General features: G+C 40.9%; 1 protein-coding gene across 1 annotated transcript; it reads left to right on the top strand.

The window, feature by feature from the left end:
• Nucleotides 1-4,461: 4,461 nt before the first annotated feature.
• SERPINB5 (serpin family B member 5) lies at nt 4,462-20,152 on the top strand. Its single transcript, XM_002199374.7, has 7 exons — nt 4,462-4,618; nt 10,554-10,728; nt 13,341-13,478; nt 14,478-14,595; nt 15,765-15,907; nt 17,251-17,418; nt 18,652-20,152. Exons 2-7 carry the CDS (start codon nt 10,555-10,557, stop codon nt 19,042-19,044), a joined length of 1,134 nt encoding a protein of 377 aa, XP_002199410.4. The 5' UTR covers nt 4,462-4,618; nt 10,554; the 3' UTR covers nt 19,045-20,152.
• The last annotated feature ends 81 nt before the right edge of the window (nt 20,153-20,233 follow it).

Below are 20,233 nucleotides of genomic sequence, written 5' to 3' on the forward strand. Positions count from 1 at the left end.
AGAAAGCATTCCTAATAGCAGCACACCTGTGGTTAATTGACTTCAACTACATAATACTAGAGAGTGGTACTTCAAACATTTGAAAATATCACTAAATTGAAAAAAATGCTGAGAAAACATAACAAATGTGAGTTATGTTTGCATTTATTCTGGGACAAAAATAGGCAGGTGATTTTGAATCATAGATTCAGCCTGGTGAAGGAAGCTGATGCAGTACAAGTGGGAACTGGTGACAAAGGTAAAAGAATATTATCTTTGTCCCCATGAGATGGCACCCTGAACCAGCAGTGCAGACAGGGATGAGTTCCAGCTTAGGTTTTTTTTTTTTTTATATAAGGAATGGATCGCAGGTGTTTTGGTGAGAATTTATTAATCAAAAGCATTGTCTCTCTGCTTTTGTTTCATGGAAATTGATCTTTGTACAATTTCAGAATAATGTGTCAGAGTTTTTAATCTCATTTACATATATTAATTCCCCCTTGTGTTTCAAATTCCTGGTTATATTGTGGGGCTATTCCAAGTAGTCAGTCAAATCTGTGTCTTTATTAAGTTGGTTTACATGAAGCATTATGTCTGGTGCTAAGTGTTGGGAGCAACACCTTTAGGGAAAGTAGTCAGATCTTCAACAATCTTAGCACATAGAATCATTCATTTCCTACTGAGCAGATTAAAAGTCTTGCTCTCACTGAAATCTGTTAGTTTTTTGGTTGCCTATTTCCAATTTTTTTTCCCCAATGAAACATATACCTGTTCAGAAGAGTTCAGAAGAGCCTCACCAAAAGTAAACCCAAACCAAAAAACTCAACACAGAAGTGAAAGCACTGAAGTATGAGTAATGAATTTTCTGTCTGTTATTAGAAGTAACCACTGGTGAGTAATACTTCTACGTTAGCAGAGATGTCTGAAGAAAACTATTTTGCTACCATATGTATTGGTTTGTTGTGTTGCTATGTGACTCCCTCTTTTACATGTGTTGGTGAAGATGCCTTGGGAGGGAAAAAAAATAGGCTTGCTGTTCAGTTTATGTCTCTCTCGATGGAAGCATAGAGTAATACTTTGTTATTGTAATGTTATTTTAATTTCAAATTAACTTGTGGTCAATGTGATCTTTTACTCGCATTTCTTATTAAATGAAAAATGCTTTGGCTATGGCTTATTCCTGTTATTAAAGAGTAATATAGACCCATGCTATGTGAAAACTATGAAAAGCTCTGCTGTATATACTTGTTTACAGACACTGCAGTCTTTCTTACCTTTTAAATATTTGTAATTGTATTGAAGCTGTAGCCACAAAATCAAAACAAAAGTGTACAAATAACCTCCTACCTCTGGTTTCCTTGCAAGATCCAAAGCTTATTGTGAAAGCTGTAACGTGATTAGAAGGTCTTTCATGACTGAAAGTATAGAAAGAGTGCACCAGTTTTGTTCTATTTATTATTCAGTCCTGCTTGTAGATGAGTTCCCATGTGGTCTTCTAAATATGCAGGCATTAATTGCAATCAGACATGCACTAAGAGTTTATGATTAGGGGGAAGGAAAACTAAGGACTACAGTGGATGCTTTGAGCTTCTGAAATAATTGAAATAGTTCTTCATGCTGTATTGAGCAGCAAGAGTATTCCCTCTCAGCAGCAAGAGTGGGGAGAAGGCAGCTGGTATTTCTTCCTTTCCAGCAGCATGTAGGAACAGTGTTCCTAGGAGGGAGTGGCAGGGAGAGCCAGGGGAGTGAGGACTGAGAGCAAGCTGAGTAACAGGAGAGTCACCTGGTTAAGTTGCATCCCTTCTGCAATGGAGTGTGTCTGGCATGCCATTTCAGAGATCCTGGCATCCAGCAGCATCTTTGGATTTTTCCTTGAGACCTGGAAGAGTGAGGACAGTAGCTCATTTATTACTTTGCCAGTAGACTGTAATTTGCCTGTGTCAAAGGCTTCACACTATGATTCAAAGTGTTGCATGTCACATCCCCATTGTTTCTACCTTACTCTTTTTACCTACTTTTTGATAGGTGTCCAATTTACAGAGGGATTAAAAATAATTTTTTTTTTCATACGGAAAAATCCTGTTATTTGTTCTATTTTTTTTATTGTGGTTGTAGAAAAATAGGTCATAATTGGTGTGAGTTGAAAATACTTTGAGATTAAGCTGAACAGAACTAATTTAGTGAAAGGTAAATGAAGGACATGGGGATGCTGATACAAGTAGTTGTTATTCAGTCAGACTGAGGAAGAGTGTTCGTGGACACATGGACAATTACTTTGCTTATTGTACCGTGCAAACTTCAACTACCTGAGATTCAGCATCTTCTTACTTTTCAAGTTAGCATCTTCTGCTTTCACACATCTTCCTTGTTGGGCTGTAAGTAACACCCAGTTATGTACCAGAAATTCCCATAAATACGAGTATAGTTGGCAGGAAGTCACAGTTATTTTAACACTGCCTCCAAGAGCAGGTGAGACCAAACTGTCCATTCTTAGGGGAAGCAAAACTGTCCTGTGAGCCACTCAGTTACCAGAGCCAGTGTACTTCTTCACTTGAAGCATAACAATTGCAGCAGTAATTACTAGTTTAATGGCACCATGATCAGAATTAATTAATTTCTCAGCACTAACTAGGTCAGACTGAAGGATTCTGTACTGCTACATGCTGCCAGATCTCAGCCATCGCAGAGCAGTTACCCAGTGAAGTGGAAGTGATGTTTACGCACCCCTGTCTTGACAATGCAGAGCCCTTTCCCTTTTCCACTGTCCAGCCCTTTGAGGCACATACTTATATGTGTATTTCCTGCCTATCAGTAAGAAGGAAGTGGATCTGCTGAGTTGTGCTGTCTCTATGAAGGCAGTCTGCCTGTTGTCCACATCCCTGCAGCTATCCAGAAGCTCCTGAGCCACTTCACAGTGACTATTCTTGTTAGACCTGGGTCTGAAAAAAGGTTTGCTTCTGTAGAGATGGCAACACTTGACTTTAGATTACCTGCAGACATCTGAGAAGAGTCTGGCAGCCAAAATTATTGTGTATTTACATAAACATTTCTCTTACAGAAAGCTTAATTAGATACATAACAATGATGTCCCAGATGGCACAGTTTAGCAGCTGGCCTGTATCTTATTTTAATTGCCTAAACATATCCACACCCTGTCTTTGTTATGAATTCAGTTATGGAAAAGGATATGAATTTTAAATTTGCTGTCTGGCAGTGATGGAAGGTGAACTCCATCTGCATCACTCCATCTTACATCATCTGCAAAAAAAAAAAATTCATTTGGGTAATAAGAGCTTAGGGGCCTCTTGGAAGGAAACATGCGTAGGACCCTATCAGGATGCTGTGGTGTGGGCTGATTTATGCTCAAAGCAACACAGAAACATGTCGTTCCAGAAGGAGATACCATCTCCCCAATTCCTACTGTCACCTAGGGAGTACCATGCTGGTGAAAATGCATCCTTTGGTGTTCTATCCCTTTCATTTGGGCAGCTGGGCATACCAGCACTTCAAACCTGAAAGCAGATTCAATTATCTTGCTTGTGCTTTTTGTAGTCTAAAAATATTCAGGGCCACCTGGGGTTTCTGAGGTGTGAACTCGAGCTGTGCCTGTGGTGTGGGGCCATTTCCCCATGGGGACTGAGGGGCAGCCATGGCCTCCCGGGGGTACTTGCTGGTGTTGTCCACTGTGGGCAGCTCGGCTGCCCAGCCAGGGAATTATGTGGAGCAGGGACACGACCTGGTCTTTCAAATTATAGAAAATAGACCTGGTGGGCTGCACTGGTGCCTCTCCCCGTCCCTTTCTTTTCCCACCCTGTCATGTTCATTGGTACTAATGTGGGATGTATTTACGTGAACCCAGGGGTGCCCATTCTGGAGGTTAAGGGGTTGGATTTTCTGTTCCCCTACCTCCTCTGGGGACAGCTGGAGCAGGGAAGTCTGCTCCCCTGCACAGCACCTGGCTGCTTATGGGAGGGAGCTTTGCTTTGCAGCAACAAGGTATTTTCCTTTGAGCATTAACTCCAGTTTGACCTTGGGCTTTTTAGGCAGCCAAACACACACATATGCCTCGTAGGCAGAGTTAAGATACTGTCTAAATGCATATACAGATGCAAAGTGCCCAGCCACACACTTCTACGTGTTTTGATTTTCTTCTGGGTCTCTTTTTCACAATTACATTTTTTCTGCAAATAGCGGTAATCCCAATTGGAGTTTCTTGGAGTGCTGGTTTTGCTGAGAAGGTCTTTAAATTGTTCATCAACTCCTGCTTTCGCTCCTTCGTTCGTTCTTGTCTGGTGCCTTTTGTACTGCGCTTGCTGAAGGCAACACACAGGGCTGCTCTTTCCTGCCAGAGCTTGTTGTTGTCTTCAGTGGCTGGGCAGGCAAAGACAACTCTGGTGTGAATCATTTTGCTCCTCCAATTTAGGAGTTGCCATGAAGAATGATTAAGGGAGGGGAAAAAAAAGCGAGAGTGAGAGGGAGTGTGTGTGTGCACAAATTGAGGTTGGGAAAGTGGGAGTGGTGTCAGTGAGTAGGCAAGTGACAGAGTCTTCTCAGCTCAGCAAGGTTTTAGCACGGGCAGCTGGTTCTTCGTGCTGTGCTCACTTCATTGATTCGTTTACCAGGATTATAGCCCTGCAAAGTAAGTACGGCTTTTTTCTTTCTCTGATACTTTAATTTATGCTGAGCTAATAGTTAACAAATCTTGGCTGTGGAACATAATTGCATGGAGGGAGTGGGATAAGGAAATTTGTGCCAAAAATGTATATGTGGAATCAAAGAAGCTTGTTTGCCTTCCCAAATGACGCTGTTTTGGTTTCATTTCAAAACTGCTGCAATTGCTATGCTAGATTTCTTTCTTTTTGGAAAGATTCATTGGAAGCAGTGAATAAGATCTGACAGGTGAGACAGCAAGGGCATTGGGAATTATTAAAATATGGTGGTTTATTGCAAATGGCTATTCCCATATCAGAAAAAGCAGGTTGTGTATGATGCCATGCAAATCCTCCATGTACCAAAGTAGGATTTAGGTTGGTTTGTAAACCCCTTTAGAAAGGAATATTCCTCTTGTTTTCTGAAGAGGTGTGTACACTCTGCTCTGTTTGTTCCGAGTTACTAACCAAGTGACTAATCTTAACTTGTTTAAAGTGAAGGACAGGAGCTTAGGCCTAGTAATTACACATTTATTTTCAGTGCGGCCATTTAGTTTGAACAGTTCATTGGCTATTGGAGTACCACAAAGCATATTGCAGTGGCTTGTTTCTCTGTCTTTCCTGGAGAGACTTTCCCCTCTCTGTTGCTGACAGTACTTTTTCCTCAACCATATGAGATGCTGTAGTCCCACATCAGTCGGATGTCTTGCATTCCTCGATGTCCGTTCAGACAAAATTGTGTCCTTGGCTTTTTAGGTAATGTGCCAGGTGGAGAGTTGCCATTTGTGTAGAAGAAGAAAAGGCTCACAGAAATATTTTATTTACTTTGTATCGTATATGCTGAGTAAGAGATGAAGCAGGGTCATGTTAAACTCTTGATCTAGTTTCAATATTAATGCCTCACTTGTGAAATTTGCATGTGGGTTGTTTTATATAATTCATCCTCTTGGAATTTTGTTTGGACTGGAGATACTACAGCATTGGCACTCACAGCTCCTGAGATGTAAACCAAATATACCCCCCAGGACTGGATGGCCAGCATTGTCTATGCTTTATCTGCCACAGGTGTCTTCTCCTTATTGGATTATTCCTGCCATACAACTAACTTGACTTGTCAGACATTTTCACACAGATTTTGCTATTCTTTTGATTATATTTTTAAATGCAAGTTATATTTAGATTTTCCCTTAGTAAGCAGATAGTAAAAAAAGCCTTCCTGTTGTTTGTTTGGGTGTTTTTTTTTTTTTGGGGGGGGGGGGGAGTTTGTTGTAGTTGTTGAATCTAAGAGTGACTAAGCAAAAATGGTGTCTTATACCAATAAACAAGTTTAAATCAGGTTTTTCTGAATGGGTTCTGTAATCTTTCAGCTCCCTTCTGTATCTGAAAATGTTTCTTTCACACTGTGACAATCTCAGTTTTAAATAAAGTTGGGTGGATCGCAAGCTCCAAGTGCTTAGAAGATGACCCAGTGCTGCAGGCTGTTCTGGAAATGCTGATAGTCTGCTTTCCTGGGAAGGGAGGGACCCAAAAAGAATCCATGCAGCAGGCCTTTGTAAAATTTCATTTTCAGTTTTTTGACTCCTCCCTGTTTGAGGGTTCCCTGTGATTACTGACTCAGGAGCTATGTCTGTTTTCTGAGACTCTTAATGGGCAGCTAATGGGATTTCCTCTCACTGGGAGCCTCAACCCTTCTCACCTTGCTGGAACTGGCTTTACTGGACTTGCAAGGCTTGGGGTCCTCAAGGCTCTAAAGAGATTTAGGATTTTTTAATATTTAATTTAATACAGTCAATTATTTTCAGTAATACAAATGTTGTAAGCTCTTAAATATAATATAATAAATATTATATTAAATACAATATAATGTAATATAACATAATAGTCATTAATAAATTGAGAATAAAAACCAGGCTGACCAGTTGAAAAAGACGGTGGAATAGAGATTATTGTTTGCTATCCAACCAGTAATTCAAGGTCAAGAGTGCTACTGAGCTTTTTTCCCCAACAAAACGCCATGAATGGTCCCTATTTCAATAGTAGCTTTAAAAGGAAGAAATTAGAATGGAGAGCTTTGCCACTACCAGAAACAATTTCACTCTCCTCCAAAGAAGCTTTGAGAGTATCAGCAGTTACTGGATGAACAAAGGTACATAAAAGGTTCACCATGAAATATCTCCTGTTTTTCTCACTGAAAAGAAACATTGAAACTTTATAAAAAAATCATCCAACACGAATAGTATGAGAGTTACTCATGAGGCCAGAGGAGTTTTTAAGCCATGGTACAGCTTTTAACTGGCACAAGGAAGAAGAATTTAATTCAATTATGTAAAATTTCCTATTTTATTTTCTTACTCTGAATGTCTTGCAACCCAAGGAAGTGAAACACAGGTACTGCATCTACATCGAGTTTTTAAGCAATGTTACAGCTTTTAACTGGCACAAGGAAGAAGAATTTAATTCAAATATGTAAAATTTCCTATTTTATTTTCTTACTCTGAATGTCTTGCAACCCAAGGAAGTGAAACACAGGTACTGCATCTACATCTCAAAGTCAACATTAAGCCAGAAAGGAACAAGGGGTATTTTTAATTTGGTATGATTTCATAATGATTTTTACCCTGTAAGGAAGATCCAGAGGCCTGAATAGAATTATATAATGCCAGCTAATACTAAATAATATACTCCATTAAAATTAAACTGCAAATTAAATGTTTTTCAGGTGTACTGCATGACTCGTGAGACTTTTTTTATTATTTGTCTTTTTGAGGGTGGTAGATGTGTACTGAATGACGCATTCTTGGTTCCCTGGGTAATTTTCCACCAGTTCCTCAGTAAGAAATACCTGTGAAGTTAGTACTTGCCCCAAATCTTCAGTTCTGGGGGGTGGAGTGGGGTGGGGCAGAGAGAGAGAGAGAGAGAGAGAGGGAGACTGAGAAGCAGACAGAGTATAGGAGTGTATTGTCTGTTCATGTGAGAATCCTTGAGTTAATGGCAAAGATAAGGTAGGTAGCCTATGCAGGGGAATTTATTTAAGACATGCATAGGCACAAAAGAGCACATTTGTGATGAGCAATTGCAAGGAGGCATTTAAAGGAATGATTTTATGTTTGCTTCGTTGCCCCGTTGTTCGAAGTTACTCCCTCATCAGCATTCTCAGTCCTTCAAACTTGTTCTATCTTTTGCCACTGTCCTGCCTAAAGCTCTCCTCCCTTAAGGTGTGTGCTGAGCCCTTGTTTGCTGGCAAGCTCGACTTTTCTGGTAATTAGTTGCTTTCATGCCCAAGAAATTGTGTCTACGTAAGCGAGGTGGGTGGTTGCAGTGCTAGGCTGGCACTTGGTTCTCTCTTTACAGCCATAAGATCTCTGAGATGTTTCCTGAACCTCATGGTGACATCAGCTTGATGCCTGCTGATGCTGTAAAATGGAATCTCTCATGGAAAATTCCTCTTTACCAAGCAGCTGCCAGAGACTGCCAGAGTATGGGAAAAGAGACGAGTCCAACCAGATCCATTCTGAATTCTGAGTCTGACAAAACATCTGGATGTTGCAAAGCAAACTCCGCTGTATTTTCATGTTGGGATAAGTTTCTCCAGTGAAATATGTTCAATGTTTGCCATCTCTGAGACAAATTATTTTTCTTGTTGGTGGCTTTTTTTTTGTTTTTGGTGGGGTTTTTTTTTTGGTTTTGTTTTCTTTTCTTTTCTTTTGTTTTTTTTTTTTTGTTCCCCCAGTGGGAGGGGATTTGTTAGCAAACAGTTTGTTGCTAATACCAACAGTCAGAACATTTTGCAAGAATGCAGGGCTGGTTAGGTGTGCTTTTCAAACTCTGACTTAAAAAGCCTTGGTTTAATGCCACTATATCTTTTTTTTTTAAACTTGATTAAATTCAGTGCATTTCACTAACCTTTTATACTGCATGTTTTAGCCCAAAACAAACTAGTTGTCAAGTAAAACAACTGCCTTACCTAATAGATCCAAGAACATGTATAAGTTAATTAAAATAAAAATAAAGACATTTATTTTGTAAAAGGCCTTCTGTAGTCAAACAGGTCATACGAGTAAATTAAAGTTCTTTCTCTACTGTGTTGCAGGCAAATTACATGCCCAATCTGTTACTCTCACAAAAAAAATAGTTATAAAAATTTATAACTACCACAAATTGTTTGGGAGCCATTACTTGTCAAGTACCACAGCTGCTCTACAGTGTCTCTGTACAATAGTGTCAGATGTTCAGCTACATTTGGGCAGTGTAACACATGCAAAAATTTCCATTTCCTCTCTGTCTCTGTCAATAGCTTTGATGGAGCAGTTTAGCACCAGTTTTAACAGTTTCATTTTTTTTTAGGCAGACATGGTATTGGGGGCATGGTACTGTCAAATTCACTATGCCAAAGGGGTCATCTTCTGTGTGATTACTGGTCTAAAGCCAGACTTGTGCTAGTGACAGAAATTCTGGGCATCACCCTTCTTGGCTTGAATCTACACAGATGAACTTAAACGAAAGTGCAGCTTTGGGTATGTGAAAGCAGCCTGGAAGATGGGAATAGTCTCTGCTTTCCCAGAGCATGGACAGCAGCAACTATGCCTTGCCTTTCCTGACTGCACAGGTCATGTAACAGCCCTGTGGCAACTGCAGTTACTGAGAGTGGCTAAGAAAACCTTTGAGTTAAAACAGTGTAAGCACAGGTGGACACACAGCCTATTCTTTAGAAGGCCTCCTTTAAGTTTCTAAAATAATCTCAACGTACAGGACCAGACAGCTTTCTGGAGACTTCTAGCAAGGCCAGGGATAATCAACCCTGAGAGGACCTACATGTACCAAAGCTAAAGGTTTAATGGACAATTAGCCATGAAGCAAGAGAGAGAAGTTATGAGACCATTAAAGACCTGCCTGAGAGCCAGGAGATCCCAGAGCATAGGCAAATTACCTTCTGAGTTGGCACATTTTAAGAGTATCAATTAAAAACAGATTAAATTCATATGTAATCCAGTTTGACTCAGTGTGTGTGGGTCACCCTAACCCACACAGATCCTCTCCTCTCCTCTCCTCTCCTCTCCTCTCCTCTCCTCTCCTCTCCTCTCCTCTCCTCTCCTCTCCTCTCCTCTCCTCTCCTCTCCTCTCCTCTCCTCTCCTCTCCTCTCCTCTCCTCTCCTCTCCTCTCCTCTCCTCTCCTCTCCTCTCCTCTCCTCTCCTCTCCTCTCCTCTCCTCTCCTCTCCTCTCCTCTCCTCTCCTCTCCTCTCCTCTCCTCTCCTCTCCTCTCCTCTCCTCTCCTCTCCTCTCCTCTCCTCTCCTCTCCTCTCCTCTCCTCTCCTCTCCTCTCCTCTCCTCTCCTCTCCTCTCCTCTCCTCTCCTCTCCTCTCCTCTCCTCTCCTCTCCTCTCCTCTCCTCTCCTCTCCTCTCCTCTCCTCTCCTCTCCTCTCCTCTCCTCTCCTCTCCTCTCCTCTCCTCTCCTCTCCTCTCCTCTCCTCTCCTCTCCTCTCCTCTCCTCTCCTCTCCTCTCCTCTCCTCTCCTCTCCTCTCCTCTCCTCTCCTCTCCTCTCCTCTCCTCTCCTCTCCTCTCCTCTCCTCTCCTCTCCTCTCCTCTCCTCTCCTCTCCTCTCCTCTCCTCTCCTCTCCTCTCCTCTCCTCTCCTCTCCTCTCCTCTCCTCTCCTCTCCTCTCCTCTCCTCTCCTCTCCTCTCCTCTCCTCTCCTCTCCTCTCCTCTCCTCTCCTCTCCTCTCCTCTCCTCTCCTCTCCTCTCCTCTCCTCTCCTCTCCTCTCCTCTCCTCTCCTCTCCTCTCCTCTCCTCTCCTCTCCTCTCCTCTCCTCTCCTCTCCTCTCCTCTCCTCTCCTCTCCTCTCCTCTCCTCTCCTCTCCTCTCCTCTCCTCTAACAGGAGCTGGAATTACAGCCTGAGTCATCTCTCTTTTCCCTTTTACATTTCAGGATGACAATGGACGCTCTTCAACTAGCAAACACTGCCTTTGCAGTTGATATGTTCAAAAAGCTATGTGAGAAGGACAAAACAGCCAACATTATTTTTTCCCCACTGTGTACCTCAACGTCTCTAGCTCTGGCATATAAAGCTACGAAAGGTGATACTGCAGAGCAGATGAAACAGGTAAGCTGCCAGCAACCTGTTCTGTGGCTGCAAAACTATATAGCTGTTGTAGGTGTCTTTCTTATTAAGTCTTGTTAATGTTCTTCGGGTTGTCTGGCTCCCTTGTAAGAGAGACTTCAAATCATCTGTCCAAATTTCTTGAATAATTCCACACTCCATGGCCCTGCACAACAAAAGGGTGAAACTCTGACTTAAAGACAAATCTTTTCAGGCACATATAAGGTGGAAGTGGACATAGCAGAGTCCTTACAGATGCATTAAAGCCTTGTCTCCTTTTAGTGTAGTCACTCTCTGGATCACTGCATTTTCTAGATAACTGTTTTTTCATTATTCAATAATGCTTAAGCTTTATAGAATTGAAAATGATTTTGCCATTTCTGTCAGCAGCAAGTATGTGTAGCAGCCCTGTCATTGACTTTTCCCCTTTATCCCACAATACTGTGAAGAGGAGATGGATAAAGTAGAAGAGGCACAATTTCATCCATGTTTCTCCTTTCAAGCAGCTCATGATACTCAAGGGGTTTCCAGCATCATGATCCAGAATGGTAGTCATCATTCAATCAGTTTATGGAGCTCACCCTGTGGTGCAGGGAGTCAGCCCTCCAGCCTTGTCTGCTGCCTCTGTGTAAGCAGAGATTGAGCTTGATCCTTTTAATCCTAGTGAGGGTCCCCACAGTTTCTGCAGTTACCTAAAGGTGCATGAAATGCAAATTAAGTATGCATTTGTATGCTGATTATCACCTGGTTCTGAAAGATTCTCTATATATTTGAATGTATTTTCCCTCCTTGGGAAATTCCTCCATGTAGTTTCTCATTCACTGAAAGTACCCCTGAGCACAGCCTTCTGTGCCCCTACTTATGCCACAGATTACAGGGAGTCTTGTGCTGTTCACAGAGCTGCACAGCAATATGTCCATGAAAGTCATAGAATCATAGAATGGTTTCTGTGGGAAGGGACCTTAAATCCCCTTGCCACAGGCAGGGACATCTTCCACTAGACCAGGTTGCTCCAGACCCTACCCAACCTGGCTTTGAAGACTTTCAGGGATGGATCTTGTAAACACGGCACATTTTTTCCAAATAGTATTTTTAAAATAATAATTAAAATTTAAATTTAGATGGTACCCTGAAGCGAAGCTCCCTTACCATTTCAAAATTCAAGCATTGGCTTTCTGGTGGGAAAGTTAAAAATATTACCCTGCCCTTATTTTGCTTTCACTTGTGTCTGCAATTTGCTTTGAACCATTCCATAATAACAAGTTAACCTGCACCTCCACAAGTGGAGCTCTGTTACACAAGCGCACTTGTGTTTCATATTTCTCTAGTGGTATTTTAAAAGTGCTGACTACAGATGCTAAGGAGAGCTTGGTATGCTTTTAAGTGTAATATCTCCTATTTTCCAAGTCTGTTCTAGCTTCTGCCTTCTCCTGAGTTTGTGCTTGGGTTTTAAATACTAGATACAAAAGGAGCCAGATTGGCAGCTGTACTCTGGAACATCGGTCAACAAACTTGTGCCAAAAATTCTCCCAGGTAGAGAAGCTGCAGTAGCTTTCTCCTCCAACCTAGATCCCAGTCACAGAAGCTTTCCACACTTTACATGCAAAGAAATAAAACTGTTGGAGGAAAAGTAAATAAGTTGAGAAAGTTGTTTCTAAGGAGATGGACTTGAAATTGGCTATGACAGCTGTGCTGCTGCTGTAATGGGAGTTTATTTCCTTCTACTCCCACTGAGCAAGGAGAGGGGAGGATATGGAAGGGTGACTAAGGCAGAGCAGCAATTTTGTCTCTGAAGATGTGATGTGTTCTGGGAGAAAGAACAGTAGTGATGTACAAAAGGAAAAGAAGGTCACAAATGTGTGCTGCGCTTCATAAGGCAATTTGAGTCAGGTGAGGAGGGTGGACAGGCTTCCTTTAATGAAACAGCCACCATCAAAGAGCCTGTAATAACTAGGCATTAAAAGTTGAATTTATATTTATAGGGTTATTTTCAAACAAAGGCATCATTATCCCAGTATTTCCTAGAACTGGACTTGTCATTCCCAGGAGCTGGGAGGTAGCCATGTGTGGGTCAGCAGCTTTACCCATGGTTATACTCTGTCTACAAAACCAAACACAGTTATCTTTATCTGATCAGTTTTTGCTGAAATATCATGTGATGTCATGTATTAGTCACAGCGGTCAGAAAACTTAATGATCTGTCAAGCATTTTTAAAGGTATAGCCCAGTTCTAGAAAGGAGATTATCTGGGACCCTCACATATCTGTCTTAAAGCTTCAGGATTTTGGGTAGGAATGTAAGTTTGACAAAAACATTATGACTCCATACTATGGAGTTTAGTTGACTAAGTCACATCAGCAGCATGAGCAGCTCTATTGTTTTTTTTTGATTGCTCATAGGAAAGAAATGCATTTGGTGAAAGTTCTGGTAGGATCAGGTTTTTAGATCTATGTGAGCATGTCAAATACATAAATGATTTTTGAGTAACATTGAGAGACTCTGTCATTAGCTTAAATACAAAAAGCAACAACTCTTGTCACTGACATTTTTTGCTTAGCTGTTAGGACAATAATAATAAAAAATATGCTTAGTGTTTTATCATGTTCATTTAACAGGTGCTCCATTTACAAGATGTCAAAGACGTTTCTTTTGGATTTCAAACAATAACTTCAGATGTTTCCAAACTCAGCTCTTTCTTTGCTCTGAAAATGGTTAAACGGCTCTTTGTAGACAAGTCTCTCAATCCTACCACAGTAAGTACTGCAGGAAAACCCTGGTGTTAGGAACTACTTAGCCATCTTGTGGATGGATTACGGTGTCAGATTGCAATGTTATTTAAAATTAATTCTTGTACTTTTGGTTATTGGTTGACCGGACTCAAATGATAAACAGCATAATATTGTCTGCTGCCATAAAGGTTTGTAGGAGGATAGATGAATCTGCTGCTTGACCCCAAGCTGTGCAACTCTTACAACACTTTTAATTCTTTCATTAATATGCTTTAGGTCAGTAGCAAGTTTGGTTTTGAATGCAACATAACTTCTATGCCACATCAAAGTCTTTGCATTGCAAGTATGAGTGAAAATGAGTATAAAACAAAATTGGTGGTGCAAGTGTATGTCCAGTTCACACACCCAAGTAATTACTGCATAAGCTTCAGTTTTTTTAATCTGCCTGTGAAGGCAGAAGCCTGACTATTGAAGCAACACAAGTGAAGAAGGTGGTGTTTGGCATTTTAACTTATGAACTCTGCAAAAACCTGAGAAGAATGCTGTGTGTGTTGGGTTTTTTCCCCCCAAAAGTTGTCTCTGAGTAGAGTCCCAAGCAAGGACAACATCAGCCTAAAAGAGGTGTTTGAGAAAACTCGACATGCTGCAGTGATGCTGTGATCATATCACTGCTGTTCAGCCTCTGCTACAGCAAGGCCAGGACCCAGAGCAGTGTCTTCCCTGGTGAGGACACACATGACGGGAGCAGACTGTGGCCTCTATCTCAGTCTTGCTCAGGCCTGGGCTGAGGGTTGTTCTTTCCTGTGAACACAGGCAACATGGTCACTCCTGCAATATCCAAAGTTACTTAACTGCTGATGTAGCACCACTGCTCTGAAGATGACCTTGGGAGTGATGTGCTGGATGCAGGTGTATGTCCTTATTGTCTCCTGCAGTTATTTAATACCTTTCCTCAAAAATAATGAACTCCTCAACTACCCAATGGCATTTAACCAAGAATGACTGGTTACTTGTGTCTTTCAGGACTTTGTCAACTCCACAAAGAGACCTTTTCCATCTGAACTGGAATTGGTGGAATTCAAAGGAAAAACTGAGGAAACCCGAGAAAAGATCAACAAATCCCTTTCAGAGCTGACTGATGGTGGGTACAGCTTAACATTGGGAATGCTCTTTGCCTCTTTGGTGAAACATCTTTATCCTTGTGAGACCTCTTTAGGAGTAAATACATAGTGAAAGAAGACTAGGCCTGCTATTTGGATTCATGAGGATTAGCAGCACTGACTTCACTGCTGCAGCACTTCTGAAGGTGGATATGTGAAACTGACCTTACATTAGCCTTGGGGAAGGCTGCTCACATTTGACTGCAGCAGGATGGTCTGGGAGAATGACAGGTCCTGGATGTGGAGCATCACAACATGTAAAATCAAAACATTGAACCCTCTAATTCCTTTAAAAGCTTCATTGTAATGGGAAGGACTCGTTGGACTCTGAGTTTCAGGCTGTAAATTAATATCTCAGCTGCTTTTGGGTGCCACAAGGTGGCACAAGCAGATGTGGGTCTCTCATTTGCCACCTTGTGGAAGCCCCAGCAGAGGTGGCCTGGGGTTGGTTGCCACCCGTTGCCCTCGTGTGGTGCACATATGGAAGCTCCATGCACGACTCTGGTCCTTCCCAGGCTGGCACAGGTGCCCACGGGGAAGCACCTGGCCCTGCCTCTGCAGCTCCAAGACAGGATTTGCCATCCCAGTGCTCTGAATTCAGGGTCATTTATGGCAGTGCTTGAACGGCTCTAAAACAGAGTGGATCATGACATCTACATCCTCTTTTGAAGTCTGTAGCAGTGTTTGGATATTAACTGTAATCAGAGCAGCATTTTATTGTTATCCGGGTTGTTTTATTCTTGTGTATCAGTCTAGAAAAGAGTAGCTGCTAATTTGAAACTTCCCTTCAAGTCTTGCTCTCCAAATAACAGTGTTTTTTCACTTAAATCTGTTGAATTTCACTGAAAACTCAGCACCTTCTTTAAGGTACTGAACAAAGGTGGGAGATGTAGTTTTGATTACATACGATATAAACCAACAAAACATGTCATTTAGATCTGCCCTGATCCCAAACCCTGCATCAAAAGTTAAGCTGCAATTTTAAGTAAGTGCTAATTTTTGTAATTTTCCATTAGAAGGAAAATCTTTTTTCTGTGAGATGCAGGACACAAACGTGTTTAGTTCAGTGAAATGTTGCCATATTCACTTAAAGCAATTGATATACTACTAATGATTGTTGTATTAATGACCACTGTAAATCTGTTCACAGGAAAAATGGAGAATGTTTTGAATGAAGATAGTGTAAGTGACCAGACTCAGATTCTTCTAGTTAATGCAGCTTATTTTGTCACAAACTGGATGAAGAAGTTCCCAGAGGCAGAGATCAAAGAATGTCCTTTTAAAGTCAACAAGGTATGTTCTGGAAAAAAAAAAAAAAAAAATTTCTCATGAAAATGCAACCTTTGAGCTAAAGAAATCTCAGTAAGAGAAAATGAGAAATATGTATTACTATGGCATTCTTAGACTCTGTCTAATCTTGCACAGTGTTGCAAAGGTCCCAGACTGTCCTGGGAGTATGTTTAAACAACATGAGCTGAGTACAAGTGGTCAAAAGCAGCTGTTGTCTGCAAGGAGATGCAAATTCTCATGGATAGCTTTTCCCAAGAGATTGGAAGGTTGCAGGTACCAGAGACTGCATCCAGAAACCAGCAGAGGTGAAGCACATTGCATTTCTTGAGCTGGTAAAATGTATACAGTTGTGTCACCTCTTTAACAATGTCCCTTAGGTGCCTGGCCCTGTGTTTTCCTCTTCAGAGATGTCATCCCATCAGTCTCCCTCTTTCCAGTCAGGCTCAGGACTGCAGCTCCCTGCATGTCAGTCCTGCTGAGTGAGCCATGAAGTCCATGTGGGAGCAGCACCTGTGGCTGGTGCATTCAGGAGTCTGTGAGCAGTGGTGAATATTGTAATCAGAAAACCTACAGCCAAGATACAAAGCTGCACAACATTTGTGAGATAAAGAGATTATATTCCAAATATACACAGACATACATATAGAGATGCATAAGCACAGTTGGAGTTTCAGGTTCACTGAAAATATTCATAAATTACCTCATCAGCCAATAGTTTCAGCTAAAAATATTTTTAAAGTCACACAATCAACACTAAAATTTTTAAGTGAAATATCTCAAGAATATTTTTTCCCCTAAAGTAACATTTTTCTACTGAATTTGAATTTTGAACATTTTCATGTGAACAGAACAGTTTTAAAGTCTTCCCTATGAAATAAAGTGTTTTGTTTTGTTCTGTTTCATTTCATTCAAAAGCAAAGACTTAGAGATTCTGTTTCAACTCCTGAACCAAAATATTGATTGTTGGAATGAAGAGCTTGACCTTCACTGTTGAGCTGAGCTCAGTGCTTGACACTTGATAGCATTACAACACCCTGTAGAGAGTGTAGTTGGTAGTACTCAGTGAAAAGGCATGAAGGCCCACCAATATTAGATAAATTGCTCTTTTAAGGCACATCCCCCATATGTTGCTATTGTATTAAGTAGAATTCTGTTCCACTTTTGTTTGGAATGCTGTCTACTGTAAGAAGCCAACTCTTGCTGCTGCTTTCATTACCTGTGAAAGCCAACAAATTCTCTGGTGGTAACTCAATGTATTGCTTCCATGCAAGCTTACAAACCTTCCTTTATCATCATCTTATCTGTGAATTAAAATGAATGATAGATTGTTTCCTCTGTGTTTGCAGACTGAAACTAAACCAGTGCAGATGATGAATCTTGAAGCTACTTTTTGCCTGGGCTATGTAAAAGATTTAAATGTTGCCATCCTTGAGCTCCCATGCCTTAACAAACATATAAGCATGCTCATTCTCCTGCCCAAAGAGATTGAAGACGAGACCACTGGCTTGGAGAAGGTGAGAGGGAAAAATAGAATTGCTATGATACTTCCCTTGGAAATAGTCCATATAATGCCATATGTTTATGGAAGATTTTTGTTATTTCAAAGCAACACATAAGGAAAGAAAAAGTAACTTTCCTGTGAATTTACCATCTCATTCTGCTTCTCTGTTCCTCCTCTCATATTTGTGGCATCTTCGTTTTCACTGTGTCCAGTGTGAGGTTGTACATGAGGATTTGCTCTACAATAGGGAGTGCACAGAAGACAGTTTTTAGTGCAGAAGGTGCCCTTATTTCTGGTATCCTTATTTTTTTTCAATTTACATGTGTCCATGATTTATTTTACTAAGGTCTTACACTTCTTCAAGTTTTAATTTTGAGCAGAGGTGCTGGCAAATGAGCCATTTTTTATTACCAATTGCACATAAATGTGAAAATTAATAAGGCATTTTTTCAAGATCAACAGTTTCCTATGTCATTTCTCTGTGAAAATTTTACAACATATTTTAACCCCTATTCAAAGTTTATTAAGGACTAAGTAATTAATAATATTAATTCATAGTAAAGTTATTTAAGGATTAAAAGACTGATGATCACTCATGTCTCCTTTGTCATTTGCTGCAACTGGCCACAAATTTTAAAGGCAGGAATAATCTGTCTTTACAGCTGTAAGATGATTTTATATGTTGGAGTAAATTACAGAACACACCTATCATAAAATGCAAGTGGGGCCTTTCCTGATACCAATTTGTTGTGGCCCCATATTCTGCCTCCTCCCTTTCCAGGTTAAAAAAAAAATTTGCTTGAACAGCTGCATGTTTGATTGAGATCAGGCTCTGGATTTGGATTTTGTGTCCCAAATACCAGCCATTTCATTACTCTGTAGGGTCAGGAATAAAGACTTTTGGATCTCTGCCAGCTGGCCAGGTGTAACCTGGGTAGGGACCGTCTTCCTCAGGTTCCTTCATATGGCTGTTGAGGTGATTGCTTATCAAAAGCTTGCCAGAGCATGCACATGCAGAAGAGTTGCTCCAGAGGCCTGTTCTATAGATTAAATCAAACTTGAATCAATATAACTGGGAGTATGTTAAGCCTGAATGTTATGGTTGTGAATTCAGATGGAAAAATTGCATTTGGACTTTAGTTTTTAAAGGCTTGATAGGAGTGAGAAGTTCAGGAATGGTCTTTTTTTCCTCTTTTCACTTTCCTCAGCCTGCTCAGTAATTTTCTTTGATTGTTTATGTTTTCAGCTGGAAAAGGCACTGACCCCTGAGACATTATTACAGTGGACAAATCCCAGCATGATGGCCAACACCAAAGTGAATGTATTTCTTCCTAAGTTTAGTGTGGAAGGTGACTATGACCTAAAGCCACTTCTGGAAAGTCTGGGAATGACAAATATCTTCAATGAAAGTGCATCAGATTTCTCTGAGATGTGTGAGACAAAAGGTGTTGTTGTGTCAAAGATCATCCATAAAGTCTCCTTGGAAGTAAATGAACAAGGTGGTGACTCCCGAGAGGTACCTGGATATCGGATTCTGCAACACAAAGATGAATTTAAAGCTGACCACCCATTTATCTTTTTGTTTAGACACAACAAAACTCGCAACGTGATTCTTTCAGGCCGATTCTGTTCTCCTTAAGCTGGGCATGTTCATTACAAAAAAAAGCACAATTACATTTGTGGTGGTGCACACTCCTGTAAAGCTTTTCTTCCTGACTATCACCTTTGAAAGGAAATCTAAGAGGTTCATATATTGGCTGAGTAATACAATGTACTCTACATATGCAGCAGAAGTAGTTTCTCTACTTTTGTTTCCTCCCCTTTAGCGGAATAATTTCCACTGTGAAGAACACACCATATTTTATTGAGAAGTATCCCAGCTTCAGCAACAAGAACATTTTGTTCCTCTGTGACACTTTCTTCCCCAAATGAAGTGAGAGCCTGATTTAAGATAGCTCAGGAGCTGGAAAGGGCTGTAGGTCAAAGAGCTGCATTCCTGCTCCCTAGTGAAACCTCTCTGTCTCGTGACTCACGGCCTCTGGATTCCTAATGCCTAAAAGGGGAAATGTGGGCATGTGGTATGATAGCTCTCCCCTGTACCTTGCCACATTCTGGTGGCCCAGGGTGCCCTACCAGACCCTGCCAGCATCCACTGAAGACGTGGACAAATTCTGCAGCATTGCTATAACAGTTCAGGCTGGCATCAGGATTTGCATCTGTGAAACAGCAGCCACACCAAGGCCTACAGATGCCAGAGGCAAAAATCACGGGGACAGTATGTGTCCCCAGAAGACTCTTCAGCATGAAGTTCCCAGACTGGGGAGGCTGAACTCTGCTGTGTGGCCTTTTTTGACTCATTCCCTTCAGACATGGAAGATGGGACAAGAGGATTCTTGTTGTATATATCCTAAGGAAAAGAACATTATGCAAATCAAAGATAGAACACAGCTGGATTGATACTGGAAGTGCCACACTTTTCATGAACAGATTATCTGCCATTTCTAGCTCTGGATTCAGCATTAAGGAAACTCCTTACAATTACTTAATGTCTAAAACATGAGAAAGAAATAAGGACTTCAACTTGAGTGAAATTAACATTGTAATTACTAGTCTTCAAATTCCACATGAGATTATGATAATCAGATTTCATTTCTATCTAAAGACAACCTGCTGCATATGTTCAGTACTCATTTACCTAAATACGGTTCAGAATAAAGCACTATAAAACCTGTGTCAAATGTACAATACCTCTAGTGTCAGTCTGTGTGTTCATTGACAGTATCAATGTTCACGCCTGACTTCCAATAAATTACAGGAATGGAAATAAG

This window comes from Taeniopygia guttata, chromosome 2 (genome assembly GCF_048771995.1).
Source record: "Taeniopygia guttata chromosome 2, bTaeGut7.mat, whole genome shotgun sequence".
Taxonomy (NCBI): Eukaryota; Metazoa; Chordata; class Aves; order Passeriformes; family Estrildidae; genus Taeniopygia; species Taeniopygia guttata.

Coding starts and splice junctions, on each gene's coding strand:
- SERPINB5 (XM_002199374.7), top strand. CDS start 10,555: ATGACAATGGACGCTCTTCAACTAGCAAACACTGCCTTTGCAGTTGAT. Junction 10,729..13,340: donor CTGCAGAGCAGATGAAACAG/GTAAGCTGCCAG, acceptor TTCATTTAACAG/GTGCTCCATTTACAAGATGT. Junction 13,479..14,477: donor AGTCTCTCAATCCTACCACA/GTAAGTACTGCA, acceptor TGTGTCTTTCAG/GACTTTGTCAACTCCACAAA.